The sequence below is a fragment of the Apium graveolens genome, chromosome 5 (assembly GCF_009905375.1).
Source record: "Apium graveolens cultivar Ventura chromosome 5, ASM990537v1, whole genome shotgun sequence".
Classification (NCBI taxonomy): Eukaryota; Viridiplantae; Streptophyta; class Magnoliopsida; order Apiales; family Apiaceae; genus Apium; species Apium graveolens.
The window spans coordinates 301,301,839-301,326,543 of record NC_133651.1 but is presented as its reverse complement, the minus strand read 5'-3'; the positions used below and the strand labels follow the sequence as shown (position 1 = coordinate 301,326,543).

The window sequence follows — 24,705 nt, the reverse complement described above, 5'->3', positions numbered from 1 at the left end:
TGAGTTGTCTTCTTTTACCCATTTTTATTGTTTTCAATAGTAAAAAGATGTGAAAACTAACACGCCCCTAAAGCTACATATAACTTGTGGTCCATTATAAAGGCTCAATCATTTCTATAACTTTTCAATGTTCATACATTATGAGACATGAGTTATGACTTATGAGCCTGATGACAGTTTCATGTGAAAGTGGAAATGAATATGAAAATGTATTGCATAATAATAAAGTAAATCTACGGTAGTATTTAATTTTTATAAGTTCAACAGAGAGGGCATTGTGAGTTGTGACCATCTTATCTATAACACAATAAGAATGTATAGTAGGAGTTGGCAAAATGTGCAGGAAAAGAGTGAACAATATAACAATTGATAAACATAGATTTTCTTGATTACTATTATTATACAATCACGGAGGTAAGCTTAGATTGCAAACCATCAACGACATACTAACATATTAAACAAAGAACAAACATAATTACTAACTACAAACAAGTTTTAAAGAACAAAACTCCGTCCCATGTTCATGGAAGAAACTTATTTTCAGTGTTTAGGAGTGAGTGCAGGAAATGAAGGAATAGATTGCAGTATCAACCTACGGCTGCTTCTTTGTCCAGGAGATTTTCCAATGTTGCCGTGAGGTGGAGAAACTCTCTTATTCTTCGGAGAAGACAACTTCACACCGCTGTTTGGAGAAGCATTATTTTGGAGTATCTCTGGTATATCATCTTTCTGATCATTTTGAATCTTGCTCAAAGATCGAAGATAATTCAGCTTTCCGAACCCTGGGGTACCATACATTGCAGAGGAAGATCCTCCGATAGAAAGAAACGAAGACCGCGGTGGTCTTTTGCTCTTTGAGGAGAAGGGCTGAATTGATTGACTGACAAAATTAAAGTATCATTGTAAGATCATAATATGATTGACCATGCAACATAACCGGTCAGAATTGTTATAAGTATTATACCTGCCAAACTGTAATGGTGTTGCAGGAATTGCAAAACTTGGGTTCTGCTCTGCATCATTCTGGATCGTAGTTATTTGTAAGCTACTATTGACAGTGCCATTTTCGTTTTTGGCTTCTTCTTCTTCTTCTAGTTCAACTTCTGTTCCTGTTGAAGTAAACCCATTTATAAAATTTCAGGCATGTGCCAGTATGATGCATGTCACTGATTCAAATCAACATATACCGCATATAAGGAACTTAATGAAGCTATTTATGATAAATGGAGTTTAAAATGATTCAGAGAGGAAATATACGGATCAAACTTCCTTGACCAATTCAAGGAAAGCTATGAAATTAGTATCTGGACTCAAATGCAAACTCACCGTCCTTTTTACCAAACGCATTCTTGCAACCTTCACATCTGCAATTGATGGAGCATCCAACACCACCCTTTATATAAAAACTACCATGTCAGAGTTAGCTTATAATGATAACGGAAACACAAGACAAACCACAAGGCAAAAGACCTGATAGCATTCACAATATTTCTTTAGGCAGCCAGATTTCTTGCAGTTACATCCTCTTTTATGCCTAGCTGAAGCAGGAGTCTTGCTAGATTCCTCCTGTAAAATTAAAACATCAGAGTGATAAGTATAGTTTTTGAAAAACCACAACATGCACAAAAGTATAGCTGTCTACTCTCTTCTCACCCCTATTTCGACGATAGTATCAGCGTTTCTGATCACTTTGGGAGCAAAAGCAAGCGGATTGCGGGATTCAATCTGCTTTCGTGTTGCAAGGACAGTATCTTCATATATAGGTTTGTTAAAGCATTCTTGGCATGAACATGGTTCTACACAGTAGACACCAGCAGCAAAGCACTCACAGTAACTGCAAAGAGATAGCGGCACGATTTTAATGTACACATCTTGCAGCACTTTTGAACAAGTAACAAGTTCCTTCGTCATAGCATTATTACTGACAATCTAACCGAGGATAAATATTATATATCTGGAGAAAGCTATTAGCCGACATACAAGGGAAAGACTTGAGAAATATATGCAGAGACTCTAAAACATATTCCTAGATTATAAATACTGATTGGAATCCTAAACCATACCAGTCCTACTAATTTAGTGAAGTACAACAGCGAGTCCCATACAAGTAAATGAAAGTAAAGTGCTCAAGGAAGTAACTCCCAAATCATGTAAGAACTTACAGCTTCAAACACTTTGATTTCTTACAATTACAACGCTTACAAGCATCATTTTCTCCATCATTGTCTGATTTACGCCTGAGAATTGTATTTTACAGTGTCAGATACATCCAGATATGAAAAGCAAGAATCTTAATGATAAAATATTTACAAGTAACATCATACCTCTTCTTTTTTGGGCTATTGTGATTTAAACCATCATTGACCATGGATCCTAATCCCTGAGCAGCAGTTTCTGCAATTGGGGTTCCATCTCCAACAGGATACATGTCTCTATCTGAGGAGTATACAACCAAAGCACTGTTTGAAATTTGTTGACTTTTCGACGAATTGATATAAGCAGCCGAGCCAGACATGCTTATTGGTTGTCCTCCAGGAACCAAAGCTTCATGTTTCACAACTTTGTGATCCACTGATGTTGCTGCAAGAGTATTCAAGTGCAAGCCAATTCCCGGTAGTCTGCGTCTTGGGATATCAAATCCAGGCTTTAGAGGAACTACACATTTGTCAATGGAAGCAGTATTCTCATGAGATTGCAATGGCATAGCAGAACTACTACTAGAACCATCATCTAAGCGCTTCCTGCGAGAACCCACCATCTCAAATACCAGACAGCGTCTTAGCATACCACGTTGCAGAGTGGAAGCAATCTATGCAAAAAAATAATTAATATTGAAATGAATTAAAGAAATTCCTTTTAGTTACAGTTAAAATCTGTTACATTATAATGGAACCTATAAGAATACATTCTCAATAAGAAGGAACAAACATCACAAGGTTGTTGAACAATATTTATATGCGATGGATAAACTTGCATGCAAAAATTGAGGAGAGAATGATAATCATTCATGTCACATTATAGATAAAAACACAACCGACGTAGAAAATATTTTTTTAAAAACAAGTAATTAACGGAAAAGATAAAAAAAATCATGCAAAAGAGAGAAGGCAGATAGCAATTCACCTCACTGCCTACTTTCTCACTTGTATCACCGGCTACAGACTGGCTATGTGAAACAGCAATGTCTTCATCCTTAAGTACTTCTTGCATCTCATGGCTGCCTTCGAGAAAAGAAGAATTGTTATCAGGATCAACAGCATTTACGTCTCCAGAAATTTGCAAATTATCGGTCAGAGAATTGCAAAAACTCATATCAGGTAATGATCTCTGACTAGGATCGATTAATGACTTTGAATCATTTGGTGTATCAAACAGTAATAGGTCCCCTTCATCAGAAAACAAGTTTTCCCAATCACATCCTGCAGCTTCTTTATTTGCATCCATATTGCTCGGCCCCTCTAGATGTACTTCTCTTCCAACAAGTTCTTTTCCTGAGCCAATTTCAGATTGTGGAACGCCTTCCATGGAAGAGGCAGCCAATTCTGAAACGGATTCAACTTCCATGCCACAATTAGAGGCACCGCCACAATCAGGGCTAACACATTCGCAGCTCAAGTTTTGTGGGAGCTCCATAGCAACACATGTTTCATTAAGCAGCCCGTCCGATGATTCGCCAGCTAAGATCCCTTGATCAAAATTTTGTTGTTCCTCAATATTCTCAGCAATGTCAGTAGCTTCTTCAGTGTTAGCAACTTTGTCTCCATGACCACCAGAAAAACCGGGTTTTGATGGATCAAAGAACTGATGCCTGGAGTAAAAACATTAGTTAACAGCCACCTGTGGTCTCTAATTAAAAGTTAAAACAGCAGAAGAGTCAAAATGATTCATATTACCTCCTTAAAAATCTAGAATCCCTTACAGAACTGACATGAGGCGATGTAAAAACAGACGGAGGAGATGAAAAAGTAAGCGAGTTGAACGTCTGAGTAATACGGATGGACTTATATGTCTTGATAGGAGAAAGGCTGTTGAGGTAGTTAAAAACAGGCGAGTCCTGCATGTGTACATATTAATATGTAAGAATTAACAAAAACATCAGAGATATCGGATGCAAAAGTAAGTTCTTATTATGTAAGAATTAACAAAAACATCAGAGATATCGGATGCAAAAGTAAGTTCTTATCTACAAGTAACTTCCTATGGAAGCAAACATAAGAAAATCACATAAATAGATGGCTGACAAGGTGAATCTCTATGGAAGAAAGCCATGTCTCCCATTTCGAATACAATAAATTATATACAAACATACATTTTTAAATCTTTATTTGAATTTAATAAACTTTAACCATAGAGATAGTAAGACTGAACTGAGGAAGAGCCGGTCTACAATCAAATTTACTGATTAAAAAAATGAGAGAGTGATTAAATGCAAAAAGAGAAGTCGCTGAATGTAAATAGCTTGGAAATGAATATCAAAACTATTAGTGGAAAAGGAACTCAGTGTTTTAAGATCCTTCATCCTACAATACATGACTATATAAACTGTCTTCGACATAAGTCATAACATGCAACAGCCAACATCAATCCCTTAAATCACTAGCAAACTCGCAATGCAAAATAATACGCTCTTTGGACTCTTGCAGCTACCTTCGAACAAAAAAATGGTCAACAAATGACAACAATTGCACACTCTTCCGCAATAGCACTTTCCAGTCCAATAATACGCGTACTAAATTCATTAACACATCTAGTTGGTATCACATTGTGCATCACACCTGACCCCTTCAAAGTGAGTGAATTGTGTGTGTTGGGGAAGGGGGATTGAAGTGGACTTGCGGAATATAAACACCAATTAACACTTAACAGTCAGCACAATTGACAGCTAAAGAACCAAAAATCACTCAAATTTGAAGAAAAATCCTTAATTTCTCAAAAACAAAACAGATCCAACAACAAACGACCCAAATCAAACACATTCAAATCACTCAATTAAGTCAAGCCCTAAATCATCAAATCAACACTAACAACATCACAAATCAAACCTCAAACCTCAAACACACACACAAACATTCCCACATCACCAATCCAAAAAACCCAAAACCAAACCTTTCATCAAAATTAACAAAACCCCACATCACAAAACCACCCAAATCCATCAAATCAAACACAAATTCACAACCCCACATCAAAAATATCATAAAAATCCCATCTTTATCAAGAAAACACAAATTACCTCAATTTTAGAGACAGGAGAAGTGAACTGCTTCCTCTCAGGAGTATCCATTACAACCCCCTCACTTTGTTTCTCACAATTGACCCCATCTTTAGCCATTTAGACCAACCCCACAAAAACACACTCAAAATACACACACAAAGACTCTATCTGTGTGTATATATTTTCAAGATTGAAAGCGGGAAAATAATAAATGGAATATAGATTGTCTCGTGGTGAGGGCAACCCTTCAAGCCCCACACTCCACACACACACTTTTTTTACAGAGAGAGAGAGAGAGAAGTAAAGAAACTATACAAACACAGTTACTTACACACAGTGAAGTGAAGTGTGTGTTTTTTATAGGCGGAAAAACATAAGATATGAAAAAAGTAACGTACCATGTTTTTAACCGCGGGGAGAGTTTTACTTTTACTAAAACTGGTCCGGTTAGTTTTTGTTTTTACAGTTTTTGTTGTAAAAGGTCGACTTGATCAATTTTGTGTCAACATAATTAAGAATTTTTTTGTGTTTATGTCGTTTATGTATATCCGATTATCCTCCGGTAAATGTCTAAATGACCATGTCAAAAGATGATTATCGCAAAAAAACGGATATATTTATGGGGGTAATAGTATCGAATTGTATTAATTATTTTAATTAATATTTGAACTAAATATTTCAAAAAATTAATATATAAATATTTTTAACAACCAAATTTTATTTAACTGTTTCGAGTAAAAAGGGAATGTAAATACATCAAATTTTATATTTAACTATACACTTTGACGATTTTTTATTTCAATTTTAGGTAAATTTTGAAAGTTAGAAAATTTAGTTTAAATAGCAACCGAAAATGAATATGTAGAATTTATGTAGTCAAGTGTATTGTCGGCTAATTTTTCCTCACAAAACTAATAAAAACATCCGTAAATTTATTTACACGTGATTATTTCACATATATATTTACCCATGCGATTAAAATGGGTCAACATGCTAACATTTTTCGTAACCATTTTATCAATTATTATTGATAGAATGATGATAATTGATCGTTTATCGAAAATCGACGGAAAATAAGGAAATTAACAAATGTACCAAATATTCATGTTAGGTAAGGTTGTGAATTTTATAATAAGCATTTGGGCATCTGCCCTTCTTATGTGAAACAGTGACAGTGAGTTGAGTAAATCCATACAAAAGAAATTAATTAAATACTTTTTTGACTTTTGTAAATAAAAGTTGCATGTTACATTTTGTTTTATCCAACCTTCCCTATTTTATTAATATTATGAGTAGGACCGCTAAAATTAACTAGCGTGAAAATAGATTAGTCTAGTGAACAATTTTTTTTATATATTTCGTTTCATATATTTTTGTAATGTGTAATATTTATTTTTATGCAATGAAATTTAAAATTAAATTATTATATCCCAATTGCCAAATCATCATCAACCACCCTTAATTTCAATAAAACCTCCATAATTTCTTACAAAGTTCCTTCTTCAATGAAAATACAAGGTTAAATAGTACATGATAGTTTTGATTTCATAATATTTATCCTAATTTGATATCTTTAATTCTTATTTAAATGTGTTAAATATGGTTCAATAATTAAATTTATGAATTTTTTTCTAAAACGGTAATAATATTTAGAAATGGTAGTTTAGAAAAAATATAATACCAATTGTTATTGTGGCACTTTGATTAATATATGGCATATTAATTAGTTCCAATATATGACTCTAATTTAGTATTTAGGTCAGTTTTATGCGAAACTTTTTAATGCTAGACAATTTCTTTCTATTGAAAAAATAATAAAATTTAATATAACGCTTAATAAACTTGGGTTTTTGTAGAAACTAAATGTAACCGTGGTATGTCTGTCTCTAGCATTTAACATTATCGAAATGGTTAATAAATAACGGTAGAAATTAAAATATATTAGCAGTGTGCACTGTACGAAACTCCATTATTTTTGGCGCTCCATTGTTTTTAAATATGCATCATGCTGTATATTATGTATAAAATTATCACGTCACCATCACAAAATACAATACACATGGGGCTGCTTGATTACTTTATAAAATTTAATTTGATTATAAATAGTATACTTCCTGTTAACGTAGTTAAACAACATAATTTTTTATCTCGAAAACCCGTCGTACCAATTTCAATATTAATCGTGGAGATAATTTTATAGCGATTAATCGAGTAACTAGAATTTATCCGGGGAAATCAGAATATTAATTAGATATATTAAAATTTATTTTATTAACTAACTTTACTTATAAAAAAATGTTTAGTGATCATTTGGATTTTAAAAATTAGATCAGCAGAACACTTTCTAAAAATTAATCGCTAAAGTGATGAATTAAATCGTAAATTTTTGAAATTATGCTCGCCGCTCAAATACGGAGTGTTTGTATGAAATCTTACCTGGATTCATAAAAAAGCAGGACACATGTTCATACGTCAATATATTACTACTCCTACTAAATTATAAATTAGATAACTGAACGAGGGTCTTTTTTCTAAAGAACAAAAACGTTCATTCACTAATAAAAAGTCATACGGCATTTGCATTAATGATTGAATCGAACAAATAATAAATTACAATCGAATGTTTTCATGAATAGACAGTTAACCGATATTTTGAAGATGATGTATATATAAATACAAGTACCCATTTCATGCATTCTCATTCAATTACTATTACCCTCTTCATCATATCCTCAAGTAGCTATTTTTCTTTGACATAATCGTACTTGATTTCATTAAATAGAATTAAGAATCAGTACATCTAAAATAAAATTCGAAGCAACATCAACCCACTCCTGGGAGTCTGACATAGAATGTGCAGCTCTTGCTAGGGAATGAGTTACACCATTCGCAGACCTATGAACAAAATTAACTAGCACATCATCAAAGTGTTTAAACAACTCTATACAATCCAACACGATTGTATGAAAAAACGATCGTCCCCGAACTCCTTTACATTCATATGCGAGCATTTTAGCATCTGTTTCAAAAACACATTTTTTAACATTCAGATTCTTTGCCCATGGGAGAGCCTCTTTTAGGATAAGAGCCTCTACTTCCCTCTAATGCATCCTTGTTGCAACTCGTTGAACACGTGCTCGAATAAACCCACCTGCTTCGTTCCCCATAATACAGTTGATGCCAGTACTACCAGTCTCGTTGAAAATGGTTGCATCAATGTTCACTTTTGTCCAACCTGGTTGAGGTGGATACCAGCGTCTTGGACTCGAAATAATAGCCTGCTTGTTACATTTTTCCATCTGACTTTGTTTCCAATCATGCAATAGATTTAGTGCCCATGTATGAACACCAAACACTGAACCTACAATTTTATTCCATACTCAATTATTCCTTCGGTTCCAAAGACCCCAACAACTCATCGATATTAGACTTAACTGCTCTCGAATGCACCGACTAAACAAAGAATACACCATCTCCCACATGCTTCCTTGGTGTTGCCCATGAATCACCTCCCAGAGTTTTGCATTCATCCACACTTTCTTTGCAAAATCACACTGGAACAACATATGGTCAATAGTTTCATGTGGTCCCAAACACCACGAACACCTGGTATTAATATTGACACACTTTCCCGCAAGGGCCACAGTTGTTGGAACTACAACCTTGCATACTTGTCACATAAAATTCGTTATTTTATCTATTTGAGTTATCGACCAGATTTGTGATACAATAAAAATTTTCTTCATTAAATTAAGACCCCCGTTTACAATTAAGAAGTGAAAAACAAACCTCTCACCGAAAAGAGAAAACAACCTGAAAATACTAGCCAAAAATCGAAACAAAAACAAACAGAAACAAATAAAAAATCAAAAAAACTTAGATCTGACAATCAGAATCACAAGATAGGCACTAAATTCTAGACTCCAATAAGCCCCGTTTGAATTGAAGAAAAAGCCAATTTAAAGCACCAAAATGTAGATTCAGAAAAACAAACCAAACTTAATCATAAGGATAAAAATACTTCATCTAAGAGAAAGATTATTGAAAAAAATAAATCAAACAAAACAAATAAAAGAATTTGGGATTTTTTCACCGGATAAACCGGTGAAAACCCCTCCGGTTATGGTGTTTTTTTATGAACGAGCGTCTATTTGTCCCACTTAAATTAATACGGTCATGTTAAAGCAGGTACATGCAAATTAGATACTCCAGTCCCTTTATGTTGTTAACATTTGAAATAAAATGTACATTAGTTTAAAAACTTTTTTTTCCTGAATAAATATTAAATATTTAAGTTTTTAATCTAAAAAAAATTCAAAAAAAGTTATGAACTATACTAGATAAAAGTTTTAAAATGTGTGTCGAACCCTCTATTTCAAACGTTAACAATCAATTGGGACGGAGCTCCCCCGCCCCCCTTTAATTGTCAAATTCCTTTTATAGAAGTTAAATTAACTAAATTTTTTTATCAAAGATTAAACATTACTTTTATATTTTTTAAAAAATTGAAAATTATATATTAAAATAGATTAAATATACTTTTCAATGATTTTTTTAATGTGTTCAACTACAAAATATTAATAAATTTTGGTCAAATCTTAATTAAACTGATTGAACCAAAGGCAAATAAGGCAACTAAAAACTGACGGAGGGAGTAATATTTTCAACCCAAAGGTCTCCAAAAATTAGATAGCTCACTCGAGACATTCTCTTTAGAAAAACGTAGGAAAGAACAAAGTAGAATTTTTTTAGAAATTCTAGAAAAATTATTTCTATCATATTTGATTTTAATCTTTTTGATTTATATAACATCCCACATTGTTTAAAATAAGAGTACCCGAACATTTATAAAAATAAATTTATGATCAATATATATGTTAGGTCACAGTAATCACTATAGAAGGGTGTTCAATATAGTGATGTACAATCAAATCGATTTTGAACACAAAGTAATAGTTTATTCAATCGTAATAAACTCTGTTCCAAAGTAAAACAATTGTTCTCTCCCAGTGATGTATATGATTATCACTAAGAGCTGCTAGGTTACAATGAATAATGTTCTCGTTTCATTAACACCTCTAGTGTAAACCCTAAGCCGTGTTTATATAGTACACAGTTACAAGATATCTTCTAATTGATATGAAATATATCTCTTCCTAAAATATATCAATCAGATATTATCTTTTACAAGTCTTCTAGTCGTCCAACTCTTAAAGCATATCTTCCTTTGTTTAGTCCAGATCCTCTCATAGAAATCAGCCGCACTTTATTCCTGAAGCATATCCTTCCTTAAGTTCCGATATCACAAGTTCTGATACCTTAAGTTATGATATCTTCCTATCTTTAGTAAATCCTGATTCCCAGCCAAGTCCTGATATTAAGTTCTGAAACTAAACACATCATATTAGTCATGACATCATCAAACATATCTAACAATCTCCCCCAACTTGTATATTATGAAAAATGTACAAGTTATAAATCTGATGATGTCAAAAACATTTAAGTACAAATATAATGAGAGTTTATTTAGACAACTAACTACAACTTACAGTCCTTGCAGCTTTTACCAATCTTATTGAATCAATCTGAATCCAAAATGATTCTTGACAAAGTTTGATATCAGCTTCTCTTCTGCATTTCTCAGGACTTGAGCTAATTCAGCTTTGACTTGCTGTAGTTCTTCATCTTGACTTCCAATCTGGTAGATGGCAGTCCTAAGTGCTGAAATGTGATTTATTTCCAATCCGTCACCAAGTCTGATTACCCTTGGGTGAGAGGAGTCTTCATTGTAGCATAGACATTTCTCTTTCAGAATAACTTCTACCTTAGCAAAATTCTTCTTCATTGGAATTTATCTTCCATCATCTTCAACTATCTTTGGAATAAATTCTGCAACCCTTGATCCAGAGATTCTAGCTTTATCCTTTATGGTCTTCATCATGAAATTTGACCATCTTCTGGTAACCTCAGACTTTATCTCCAAAAGATAATGAATGAATTGAAGTTCTTTAAGAGATTTGTTCAGCACATCTGATTCTGACATATTGTATGTTCTTCCATCTTTAAGAAATAGAATTAGTTTTTCCTTGTCTTTACTCCCATCATGAGTATCCATTACCACTTGAGCAGATATAACCTTGTCAAGGTGTTTCTGTGTAACTTCCTCAAGTGGTTTGTCAGTTAATAAAAATGGATCCTTGATAGTTACTTCAACTCCTGTTTTCTTCTTGGCTTGGCTTGATCCTAACCCAGATCTGTCTCCTGCTTCTCTGGCATTCACTCCAACAGTCATGAAATCATATAGCAGTTGACTTTTCTTAGGATCTGATGGTTTAACATTTTTCCATAGGAGTTTCTTCTTATCAGAAATTATCATCTTGTCCAAATTAACTTGAGCTCTGTCAGAGGTTGATGATGTCTTCAGAGTTTGATCAGTATTTGTAACTACTTCGTTATCTTCTTGAGCATATAGCTTCTCAGGATTTGATAAACTCTGAGCTTCCAGAGTTTGAGTAGTTTGAGCATTATCAGTAGTTGGCTCTGTTCCTTCCAGTTTTCTTCTTTTCTTCAAAGATTCAGCTTCCTCTGCTATCAGAGTATCATCATAATGCTTTGTAGCTTGATAGGCAGGATCTTTTAGTACTGATGGAGTTTTCTTCTTCTGCTTCTTTGTTGATTCATCAATCTTTGCTTTCCTTTTTTCTTTGGGATCAATTTCCACTTGTGATCTTGTCTTGGGCTTTGAAGCCTCAGAAGTTGACCTTTCCTTGATCACAATGCCTTTTTCCTTAGGCGTTGGAGGTTTCTTAGCATCTGAAGTTTTAGATTTAGGATTTATCTTCTCAGCAGCAAATCTAGCTTCTTCCTCCTTTAGAGTCTCTAAATCCATTCCAGGATTATGCTTGAGAAACAATCTTTTAGCAATTTCTTCATCAAGAGTCTGAATCTTGGTATCCTTATAGTAGACAGTAGTCTCCCTTCCCTTAAGCTTCATAGTTTGTAAAAACTTATGAGAGTCTTCACTTCCAGACTGAATAAGAATATCAGAACTTGATATCAGAGTTTGAGCATTCACAGCTTCAGAACTTGTATTCTTCTGTGTAGAAGATTTGCTAGAATCATAAATTAGTTTATGTGAAGAAACTTTGCTGCTTTGCTTGCCTTGACTCTGACCAGAGTTTCCTTGGTCATCTCCTTTATCATCCTTCTTCTTCAGAACTTGAGTAGTTGAGCATTCGCATTTAACTACCCTCTCCCCCTTTTTGGCATCATCAGGTAAGAGGAGAGAGAGAAGAAGTTCTACTGAAGATTGGATCTCATCAAGCTGAGTTTGCTGATTTGCTTGATTCTTCAATACTTCATGTAATTGAGTCTGTTGCTGAGCTTGAACGGCTGCTATATTATCAACCTGCTCCCTGAGAGGTTTGATGACTCTTTGCTTGTCAAGATATTGAGCCATTGCTATCTGAGTAGCAGTGTCTTGAATGTTGTCAATCTTGTCTTGAGTAACAGAATGAAGACTTTGAAGGTGTCTAGTACTCAGAGCAGTGACTTTGACTTGATTCTTGAAATCATAACTTGTCATCAACTCTTCAGCCTTAGCCACATGTTCTGAAAGAACAGTAGAGCTGGGAAGAAATGAAGTATCATTCCACTTTTTGATCCATTTTTCTCCTCTAAATGTTTCTTCCCATGAAACAGGAGCAGCTTCCTTTTCAAATTAAAATAGAGTTTCCTTGCCTTGGTTAACTGGAGCAGAGTCTCCAGAACTTGCTAAAATCTCCTCATCTTCTGACAGAATCAGAGTTTGAGTAGCACAGATAGATTCTAATGTTGTTGCAGTTGGCTCCAAGTTTTGCTCATTATCATCCAGATTCAGAATTGATGTAGAAGGATCTTCCAGATCTTTTGATGGAGGAGCTTCCAGATATAAAACTGAAGGGATCTGAAGATTATGAATATCAATTTCATCAGCATCTTCTTGATCAACCACTGTATCTTCAGCTTTGTCTGCAGAGTTTGATGGAGAAATCACTGTCTCCTTGACAGGTTCTTCAGAGTGAACCCCGGGAATCATAGGTTCCTGCATCAGAGTTTCTTCAGTTGGGATCAGAACTTGAGGAGGGATAAGAGATTCCTGATCCCCTTGAATAGACTGACTCTGATTTTCTTCAATATTATCAGAGTTTAGATGTACACCAGCCCTTTGTTTCTTCTTCAACCTATGTCTTTTAGGTGAATGGATGATTTTTCAGTATCAGAACTTATAGGCATTTTCCTTTTCTGAAGTGGAGGAACTTCAGCTGCTGTTTCTACAGGTTCTGATGTGGGAACCTGTGCCTGCTCATCTTCATCTGATTCATTTTTAAGAATCAGTTTTCTCTTTTTCCTTGGTGAAGATTGTGGAACAGTTAGTTTTGAAACCTTGGTAGCTGGTTTAGGTTTTGGGTTGGAAGTGCTGACAACTGGTATCTACTGAGAGACACCAGAAGTGGATTGTGGTGGTTGAGAGGGTGCAACTTTAGGAAATTTGGCTATGTATGTGTTGGGGTCAGAGTTTACTAAGAACTATTTTACAAATTGAGGAATTTGAAGAGGTCTTAGTATATCTTTCTTATCATCAGCAGATAACAAGTCCGTGAAGGCCCTTTTATGAAGTTTAAAAGGTTGAATCAAGTCACTAAAGACTTGGAGCTTATCAGAACAACAAAAACTGTAAATAAGCTGACAGAACCTAGCAAAATAAACAGTATTTGGGTCCTCTTGCATCCTATCCCCAATAAAACCCAAAATAGCAGTAGCATAATCAAAATGAGTTTGATTAAGAAGTGCATACCCTATTTGATGACTCATAATTGGAATAACATCAAAATTTGAGCATTTGTTGGCAAAGGCTCCGGTGATGCAATTGAAAAAGAAGCTCCACTCCCTTCTGATGTAGGGCCTCTTCAGTTGTCCCAGCTTGGACAGACTTTTCTCATAGCCAAGATTGGTCATCATGCTATGTAGAACTGGATCCCCAATCTGAGCATTAAAAGTATAATTTTCGGGCAAATGCAGAGCTTGTCGAACAGTAGACAGGTTAACCATGTGCTCATCTTCCCCAGTTGTGAAAATGATGCTTGGAGACCCATCATCACCACCATCATCATAGGCTCCAGTCCTCCAAAACTCCAGTATTTGTGTTCCTGAGAGTGCTTGTGGTTGGGTCAAAACATACCCAATCTCACTGCGAGCAAGAAAATCTTGAATGAAGTGAAGATCTGAAGGAGTATCGTCCTTGCTGAGAATAGCCATATAGTTGTTGGGGACGAACTTGGATCCATTAAAGATAACGTCCTTTGGTGCCATTTATGTGAGAAATTAAGTGAAATAATGTGTGTGTAGAAAGTATATGATAAAATGCCTCTAAGAAAGTAGCGTCAGAGAATAGTAAGAGATTAAGAGAATAAGAGAGATGAGAAATGAGTGAGAAAGTAGGTAAAAGATTGTAAAATCTTTTATCTCTCATATATATACTCTCCACTAATTACAACGGCTAATTTTTGAAGCAGAACCGACATTTGACACATGGCAGCATGTAATTAGTCAAAACATTATTAGTGGGCACGGTAAACGTGTAGTAATAATTGTGCACATGCGGTTATCAAAACAAACACGTTTCCCATTAACCAAAAGATTATCAATGTTTTTATCTCACTTAATTATTTTCTGAAAATATGTCCGTTACAGTAAAAACCACGAATAAGTCAACCAATGAACATATAACACGCAACGGTTATCAGAATTTAACTGTATCAGAATTTAGCAGTCATCAGAATTTGACTCTTAAGACAAGATAATGATTTATTTTTCTTTTGTAATACCCCGTGCAAATTCTGACTGGTGTCTTCAGAGTTTAATCTATAGAGTAGAATTAGAATATGTCCTCAGACTTTATGCATGTAACACTTAGCTGTTCATTAAAGACAAATTTATCACCACATAATTTTTCATTATTTACATGGAATGTGAGTGTGTGAAAACAAATATTAAGGTAAGGATTAAAGTCTGATAAACATCATTAATATCTCATTAATAAATCAGTAATCTAAGAAACATGCTTAAACTCTCTCTTATCTGATGAGTTAGTCTTATGAGTGAACTGTGCAAGTGTCAGCCTCAAAATTTGTGCTAATTTTGTGCATCTTTTTAAGCATACTTAGATAAGAGGCTTCCCAATATAAATGAGTCACATCTTTCATCAGAATTTACTTACGCTGTAGTCAGAGTATTTCTCCAGTAATTAGAAAATATGAAAAGTCACCAAGAAAATTTGATTTGCTTTTCTAATGCATATTACTTAATACCAGCAATTAGAGCTGTTCATGAACCGAGCCGAGTCGAGTTTTGATCGAATCGAGCCGCGCTTTAATTTTTTTTCTGACGAGTCGAGCCGAGCCGAGCTTTCTTAACGAACAAAAACCTGTGTTCGAGCTCGAGCTCGTTAACGAACGAGCCGAACACAAGCTTTTATCGAACAAAATCGAGTCGAGTCAAACCGAGCCGAACACGAGCCGAACACGAGCTTTCTCCATCAAAACGAGCCGAGCTGAGCCGAGCTGAGCCGAGCTTAATTAAAAAATTCTGGTCAAAACACCGGTTGACTGTTAAAATAACAAACCAAATACTTTTATTTTTTTCTAAAAATTTTGTCATATCACTAAAAAATATTGATCTTAACATCCGTACGGTTGGATCATTCATAAATATTTTTTAAAAAATTGAAACATTAATATGGGAGAATTACTAGTCAAACTACTAGTTAAGCGTTAAAATAGCAAACCAAATATATTTATTTTTTCTAATTTTTTTATTATATCACTTAAATATATAGATCTTGACATCCGTACGGTTGGATCATTTATAAATAATTTCAAAAAATCGAAACACCGATCAGGAAATAAATACTAGTTACACGTAATTGTCAAATCACTTGTTAATTATTAAAATATCAAATTAAAAAATTCATTTTTAATATCTGAATTTTTTCAAATTACTAAAATATATATTTTGACATTCGTATAGTTCAATAATTTAAAAATATTTATAAAAAATCTGAATAAAATTCATAATAATTTAATATATAAAAAATAAATATTTTTTTTAATTTTTTTTCGAGCCGAACCGAGTCGAGTTCGAGCCGAACCGAGCCGAGCCGAGCTCGAGCCGAACATGCCAAAAGCTCGGCTCGAGCTCGTATTCTTAACGAACACATTTTTGTGTTCGAGCTCGAGCTCGAACCCTTAACGAACCGAGCCGAACCGAGCCCTTAACGAGCCGAGCTCGAGCTTGTTCGCGAACGGCTAGGTTCGCGAACAACTCTACCAGCAATGCACTTGGGTCTTCCCTTTCACACAAATTATTCTAGATCTCAAAGGAATACTTGACTTAGATTTTGTTTCTTTTCTTTTGATAACAGAGGCACATCAAGCATTCAGTCCATCAATAAGGTTTACTGATAAAAAAAAGAGAAGAAGCAGGAGTCTAATTCCTGATTTAATAAGAAGATATAACAAGTAAATTTGACTGAAATCCAGATTAGAGTTTGCTAGTGTCAAAAATTTTCCACATAAGCAATTAATCAAACATAGGATTTATTTTGTCAGAAATTACTGAGTAAGCATGCATTAAAAATTTCCTCATTGGAAATAGTAGTCACAAGAGAAAAATATCACATTATCAGAATTTCAGAGTAGGACATATCAAAATTTAAGCAGTGTTGATTAAATTAACAAAATAAGCACAGAGTTCATAGCAGAAGCAGAATCTATAAACACTGATTATAAAATCTGACATGATAAAACACCTTGAGAACAAAAACTAAGCAGATTTTGAGAAGGAACCTGAAACCATTCCAAGTCCATTTACCAATTTAGTAAAAGTAGCTTCACACAGAGGTCTGGTGAAGATATCTGCTAGCTGTTGATCTGTAGGAACAAAGTGCAATTCCACAGTACCTTCCATCACATGTTCCCTTATAAAATGGTACCTTATGCTGATGTGCTTTGTCATGGAATATTGAACTGGATTACCTGTCATAGCAATAGCACTTTGATTATCACAGTAAATGGGTATTTTAGAAAATTCTAACCCATAATCCAACAATTGATTTTTCATCCACAAGATCTGAGCACAACAGCTTCCTGCAGAAATATATTCTGCTTCTGCAGTTGATGTGGAAATTGATTTCTGTTTCTTGCTAAACCAAGAAATCAATCTGCCTTCAAGAAATTGGCAGCTTCCACTAGTGCTTTTCCTGTCTATTTTGCATCCTGCAAAATCTGCATCCGAGTAACCTATTAGCTTAAAATCTGATTCCCTAGGATACCACAATCCTAGATCAGCTGTACCCTTGAGGTACTTGAAAATTCTTTTAACAGCTATTAGATGAGGTTCTCTTGGATCAACCTAAAATCTTGCACAGAGACAGGTAGCATACATGATATCAGGTCTACTTGCAGTCAAATATAGAAGCGAGCCAATCATACCTCTATAATTAGTAATATCTACTGATGCTCCAGTGTCTTTATCAAACTTTGTGGCTGTGGCCATGGGAGTAGATGCAATTGAACTATCTTGCATTCCAAATTTCTAAAGTAAATTTCTGGTGTACTTGGATTGATTTATGAAAGTACCTTCTTCAGTTTACTTGACTTGAAGTCCCAAAAAATAGCTAAGTTCTCCCATCATACTCATTTGATATCTTGACTGCATTAGCTTTGAAAACTTTTCACAGAGTTTGGCATTTGTAGAACCAAAAATGATATCATCAACATAAATTTGGACTAAAAGTAAGTCCTTGCCATGGTTGATATGAAACAGAGTTTTATCAATTGTGTCTTTGGTAAATCCACTTTCCAGAAGAAATTGTGCCAGAGTTTCATACCATGCTTTTGGAGCTTGCTTTAGGCCATAGAGTGCTTTATCAAGTTTGTAGACATGATTATGAAATTTTGGATCTACAAATCCCGGAGGTTGTTCAACATACACCTCTTTATCTAATTATCTATTGAGAAATGCACTCTTTACATCCATTTGAAAGACTTTAAACTTCTTGTGAGCAACATAAGCCAAAAAGATTCTTATGGCTTCCAATCTAGCAACTGGAGCATATGTTTCATCATAATCAATACCCTCCTGTTGAGAATATCCTTTTGCAACCAGTCTTGCTTTACTCCTTTTTATTATGCCATCACTGTCAGTTTTGTTTCTGAACACCCATTTTGTGCCAACAATGGATCTGTTCTTTGGTCTTGGTACTAGGGTCCAGACTTTATTTCTTTCAAATTCATTTAACTCTTCCTGCATTGCTTGCACCCAATCAACATCTTGAAGAAATTCTTCCACTTTCTTTGGTTCAGTCTGAGATAGAAAGGAATGATAGAGACATTCATTTGTTGTTGTTGTTGTTGTTCGTTTTGACACCTGCTTCAGGATCTCCAATTATTAAGTCAGGTGTGTGTGATTTAGTCCACTTCCTTGCAGATGGAACTTAATTTCTAGAACTGGATCCTCCCCCATGATCCATGCTGTCTCCATCAACATTTTCTGATGCTCCCCCTGAAGTTATGCTCACCGAGATTCCAGAATTTGAGTTGGATCCTTCAGGAATTGAAGAATTAGAGTTTCAAGAATTGTCAAAATTTGGCTCATCAGAACTTGAAGAGCCAGTGACTGGTTCTGATGCTTCTTGAGAGTCTTGAGATGTGGTATGATCATCAGCTTGCTCCCCCTGAACATGTGCATTTTCCTTTGGAGCAGTTACCACAGTTTAAATGACATCAGAATTTAACCCGTCAGAACTTACATGATCAGGATTTAGGTCATCAGAATTTACAGAATCAGAATTTACATCTTTATTTTCAAATCTCAGCTGATCATGATCATTGAAATCTTCAAGTCCAGTAATCTTTTTATCATCAAAAGATACATTGATAGATTCCATGACAACCCTTGTTCTTAAATTGTAGACTCTTAAGGCTTTTGTGGAAAGTGGATATCCAACAAAAATTCCTTCATCAGCTTTTAGATCAAATTTTGACAGTTGTTCAGGATGAGTCTTAAGAACAAAACACTTGCATCCAAATACATGAAAGTATTTCAGATTTGGCTTCTTTTTCTTCACCATCTCATATGGTGTTTTTCCATGCTTGGCTATGAGTGTAGCATTCTGTGTAAAATAAGCACTCTGTACAGCTTCAACCCAAAAATAGGTTGGTAGCTTTGCTTCATCAAGCATAGTTCGTGCAGCTTCAATAAGAGTCATGTTCTTTCTTTCTACAACTCCATTCTGCTGTGGAGTTCCAGGTGCAGAAAATTCCTGCTTTATTCCATGCTCTTTGCAGAACTCTTCCATGATTGAATTCTTGAACTCAGTGCCATTATCACTTCTTATTATTTTAACAGAATCTTTGACTAACTTATCCAGCTGTCTGACATGATCAGTTAGAGTAGATGCATTTCATCCTTCTTGTGCAAGAAATACACCCAAGTGTATCTTGTGAACTCATCCCCTATAACCATAACATATTTCTTCTTTGCAATAGACATGACATTGACTGGACCAAATAGATCAACATGCCTTAAGTGATAAGGCTCAAGAATTGAGGATTCAGTTTTGCTCTTGAATGAAGATTTTCTTTGTTTTGCCTTTTGACATGAGTCACAAAGACCATCAGGAGCAAATATTGATTTTGGCAGTCCTCTCACAAGATCTTTCTTTACTAGCTCATTTATGTTGTTGAAATTTAAATGAGAGAGTCTCTTGTGCTAATTCCAGCTTTCTTCAATTGATGCTCTGCTTAACAGACAGATTGCAGAACTATCAGAATTTGTTGAAAGTCTAGCTTCATATATGTTACCATGTCTCTAACCTTTCAGAACCACTTTGCCTGTAGAATTACTTACAACTTCACAGTATTCTTCAAAGAAATCCACATGATAACCTCTGTCACAGATTTGACTCACACTTAGCAGATTGTGTTTAAGTCCTGAGACAAGAGCTACTGATTCAATTATGACATTTCCAAGATTGATATTGCCATATCCCAGAGTCTTTCCCATATTTCCATCTCCATAAGAAACTTCTGGGCCAACTTTCTCCACAATATCTGATAGCAGGGCTTTATTTCCAGTCATATGTCCTTAACATCCACTGTCTAGAACCAGGATGTTTTTTCTGTTGCCCTGCAATCACAAAGACCACTATTGATTAGTTTTAAGGACCCAGACTTGCTTGGATCCTTTGGACTTGTTAAGTTCGTTAGCATTTGCAGCAGATCTAGTTTCAGAGTTTATGCTAACATGCTTTTTATCAGACTTTATATCAGACTTTGCATCAGAATTTACACTAGAAGGAATTACACTAATTTTCTTTAAAGAAGGTTTTATTTCATAATAATCATAGTACAAACTATGATATTCCTTACAAATATAAATAGAATGCCATAAACTACCACAATGAAAATAAGGATTTTATGGTTTAAACCTAACAAACTGACTCTTAACTCCTGATCTAGGAGGTAAAGAGTTTATATCTTTATTTTTCCTGTAAAAAGAAGCAAGACGGTTAGGACTATTACAATTATAACATGTCTTTCTAGGAGCATTGGGAATGGACAAATAATTATTACTCTTGTTTATGCCTACTTTGCCATTCCTATTTTTCCTAGCTTCCTCGTCCTTGTTAGCATTGCGAATCTCTTTCAGCTTATGTTTAAGCTGTTTCTTTGTCATTAAGCCAACATTTACCACAGTTGGTTTATCTTGTCTTAGTTTATCAGATGTTAATTTGTCCTTAACTTTTAATTTAAAATCATTCATCTTTTCAAATTTTGACTTGTCAGAATTTGACACAAACTTGACAGGATTAACTTTAGGCTTTTCAGCTTTCTTGGTAAAGTTTGGTTTAGATGACACATTTTCCTTTTCTTCTTTATCATCTTGGTAACCTAGTCCTTCTTTCCAATTTCCACTTTCTAAGATTTTCTGAGTTGTTTTTCCAGAGTTAGTCCGAGTTTGATTATCTCCTTTTCCTTTTCTAGTTCAGATTTAAGAGATTCATTCAGTTTTAGCAGTTCATCTTTAACATACAAAGCCTCATCTCTTTCTTTCTGAGTTTGATGAAGTATACCTAACTCTTTTTCTAAGTAGTTATTTTTGTTTTTAAGTGCAAGACTTTCAGATTTTAATCTTTCATTTTCTGAAGTCTGATCTCTAAAACTAACGAATATGGTTTTAAGATATAATCTTAGCTCAAAAATATCATCAGTATGAAAATCAAGAGTTGAATGAGGTACCTTCAATTCAGCAGTTCCAGAACTGCTATCAGCATTTGCCATCAAGGCATAATTAACCTCATCTTCACAATCTGAAGTGTCAGCCCATTCCTTTTGCTTTGTGATGAATGTTTGGCGCTTTTCAGTTTTAGCTTTCTTGCACTCAGGAGAAATGTGTCCTCTTTCACCACAGTTGTAGCACTTGATCTTGGACTTGTCAGCTTTATCAGATTTTCCTTCTCTGTTTTCAGATTTTCTGAAACTCTTTTTGTCAGAGTTTCCTTCTCTTTTTAAAAAGTTTCTTTCCTTTCTAAACTTTTTGTTAGTAATCTTCTTGAAACTCTTCACCATTAGGGCAGCTAGTTGCATCATCTCAGCATCACTATCACAGTCAGAATTATCAGAGTTTGAGTCATCATCAGAGTTTGATGACTCAGTATCAGATTTTGTGATAAGAGCTTTTCCTTTGCCCCTCTTTGAGACAACCACTTTAGGAGATTCCTCCTCAGCTTTAAGAGCAACTGTCTTTGACTTTCTTCCATGCCTTTTGCTCCTTTGATCCATCTCAAGTTCATGAGTCTTGAGCATTCCATAAACTTCATCAAGAGAAGTTTCAGCAAGGTCATAGTTTCTCTTATGGTAGTAGACTTCAAATCCCATTTTTCAGGAAGGGCTAAAAAGAATTTTAGATTTGAATCTTCAAGATCATATTCTTTGTCCACCAGTGACAGATCATTCAAGAGTTTGGCAAATCTGTCATATAAATCATTTAATGATTCATCAGCTTTTGAGTCAAAGTACTCATACTCTTGTGTGAGTATAGTCTTCCTTTTCTTTTTAATGGCTTCAGTTCCCTGGCATATGGTCTCCAAAGCATCCCATATTTTCTTTGCAGTCTTGCATCCAATTACCCTGTTTGACATGACATTGTCAATTCCACTATGAAGCAAATGCATTACCCTTGCATCCTTGGCAATATATGAGATGTCTTCAGGTGTGTAATCACCTTTCTCCTTTGGTATGATCTTTTCTGGTTGATCAGCAACTGCAACAGAGAGCTTGGTAGGCTTATATGGTCCATCATAAATTCTATCAAGATATTTTGGATCTGTGGCTTCCAAAAACATAACCATCTTTACTTTCCATATAGGATACTCAGATGCTCTCAGTATGGGAACCCTAATACTTTCATATCGACTGTTAGTTTGATTGTTTTGAGTATCTTGAGTTTTGGTGGGCTTAGGTGGAGTTTGTGTTTCGTCAGACATGATTGTAAACTGGATCTCACTGTTTGTATATCAACAAAGATGCTCTGATACCACTTGTTGGGTCACAGTAATCACTATAGAAGGGGGTTGAATATAGTGATGTACAATCAAATCGATTTTGAACACAAAGTAATAGTTTATTCAATCGTAATAAACTCTGTTCCAAAGTAGAACAGTTGTTCTCTCCCAGTGATGTATATGATTATCACTAAGAGCTGCTAGGTTACAATGAATAATGTTCTCTTTTCATTAACACCTCTAGTGTAAACCCTAAGCTGTGTTTATATAGTACACAGTTACAAGATATCTTATAATTGATATGAAATATATCTCTTCCTAAAATATATCAATCAGATATTATCTTTTACAAGTCTTCTAGTCGTCCAACTCTTAAAGCATATCTTCCTTTGTTTAGTTCAGATCCTCTCCTAAAAATCAGCCGCACTTTACTCCTGAAGCATATCTTTCCTTAACTTCCGATATCACAAGTTATGATACCTTAAGTTCTGATATCTTCCTATCTTCTGTAAATCCTGATTCTCAGCTAAGTCCTGATATTAAGTTCTGAAACTAAACACATCAGATTAGTCATGATATCATCAAACATATCTAACAATATATCAAATTATTAATATTTTCGGATTAATTTGTGAAATATTATGTCCGATATGCATCGATGAATATTATAAATGATATTAGAGTTATATCCGGATGAAAGTGCCGAGTTATGCCCAAATCCGTATGCATTTTAGTAGGCGTAATAGAATTAGTCAATAGATGGAGCAGAAAGTGAGTAAACACGTTAGAATCAATTCAATATGATAAACAATGTAAATGACTGAAACGAGGATAACATTGTAAATGAAACCAATACTACGCTTTAACCAACTTTACGTAATTAAATGTAGAATCTTTATCCATCTTAAATTTTTGAATATTCTACCAAAATCAAGTGAATAAATAGAAGGGATGGGGTACCCTTTATTATGTAGGTCAGGTGCCCCTTCTTTAATCTTTTATTATATATAGCCTGAAAATATTAAAGACTTTCATCCCAGTCACGTGAATCAATCCAAACCCAACTTATTAGTCAACTAATCTACCCACTGCAACCACTTGTATTTACATTTGGAATTGTAAAAAAAATATGATAATGTATACAGTTTATTACAACACCTTGCGATTGTCCCCCCACATTCTCCTGCAAATAAGAAACTACTACAACTGTAGTGGTTATGAGTTATCATAGTATTCATCGTATCACGTGATCTGTCACGTGTCAGTAACTTCATTATTTCTCCTTTTTTTTAATTAAAAAAAATAGATCTTCATCATCTGGAACATTAGCCTCAGATTTACACCCAATTATTTGTGATTAAATATAATGATTTGCCAAGGACAAAAACAAATATAATTAAATAAATTAGTTTGATGTGTCACGTAGTTAGTAATGTAACTGTGGACAATTATCTATATATCATTATATATAACAACATGTAATGTGAAATGTGAAATGTGAAGTTGTTATATTCTTTCTGTTTGGTAAGAAATCATGTAAACCAACTTCAACTTGGGGGTTGAGTTTTGATTTGTTTTCTATCCCTTTGGACTTTTGGGGTAAACGGACACTAGTTATGTTTTGAACTTTAAAGTTTAATCTAATCTAATAAAATATTTCATAAACTTTAAAAAAAAATTGCAAAATTTGTTACTAAAACTCCAAGCGATCGTATTTATTGTATTAGCATGGTTATAAATTTCGAAAATCGAAATTATTCCGTTAATATATCGATTTACGATTTATCGGGTAATTTTTAAAAAATCAGATAATATATCAAAAATATCAGAAATTAGTCAAATCAGATAAATATTTTAAATTAAATTCTTAACGATTTACGAGTAA

At 34.4% G+C, this 24,705-nt stretch overlaps 1 protein-coding gene across 1 annotated transcript; it reads right to left on the bottom strand.

Annotated features, from left to right (window-relative positions):
• Positions 1 to 336: 336 nt before the first annotated feature.
• On the bottom strand, positions 337 to 5,540 carry LOC141659254 (protein tesmin/TSO1-like CXC 2). Its single transcript, XM_074466051.1, has 10 exons — positions 5,234 to 5,540; positions 3,894 to 4,054; positions 3,124 to 3,808; positions 2,325 to 2,809; positions 2,163 to 2,237; positions 1,654 to 1,834; positions 1,471 to 1,566; positions 1,327 to 1,393; positions 965 to 1,109; positions 337 to 880 (listed from the first exon to the last, which is right to left on the bottom strand). The coding sequence occupies exons 1-10, from the start codon at positions 5,330 to 5,332 to the stop codon at positions 541 to 543; spliced, it is 2,334 nt and encodes a 777-aa protein (XP_074322152.1). The 5' UTR covers positions 5,333 to 5,540; the 3' UTR covers positions 337 to 540.
• Positions 5,541 to 24,705: the final 19,165 nt, after the last annotated feature.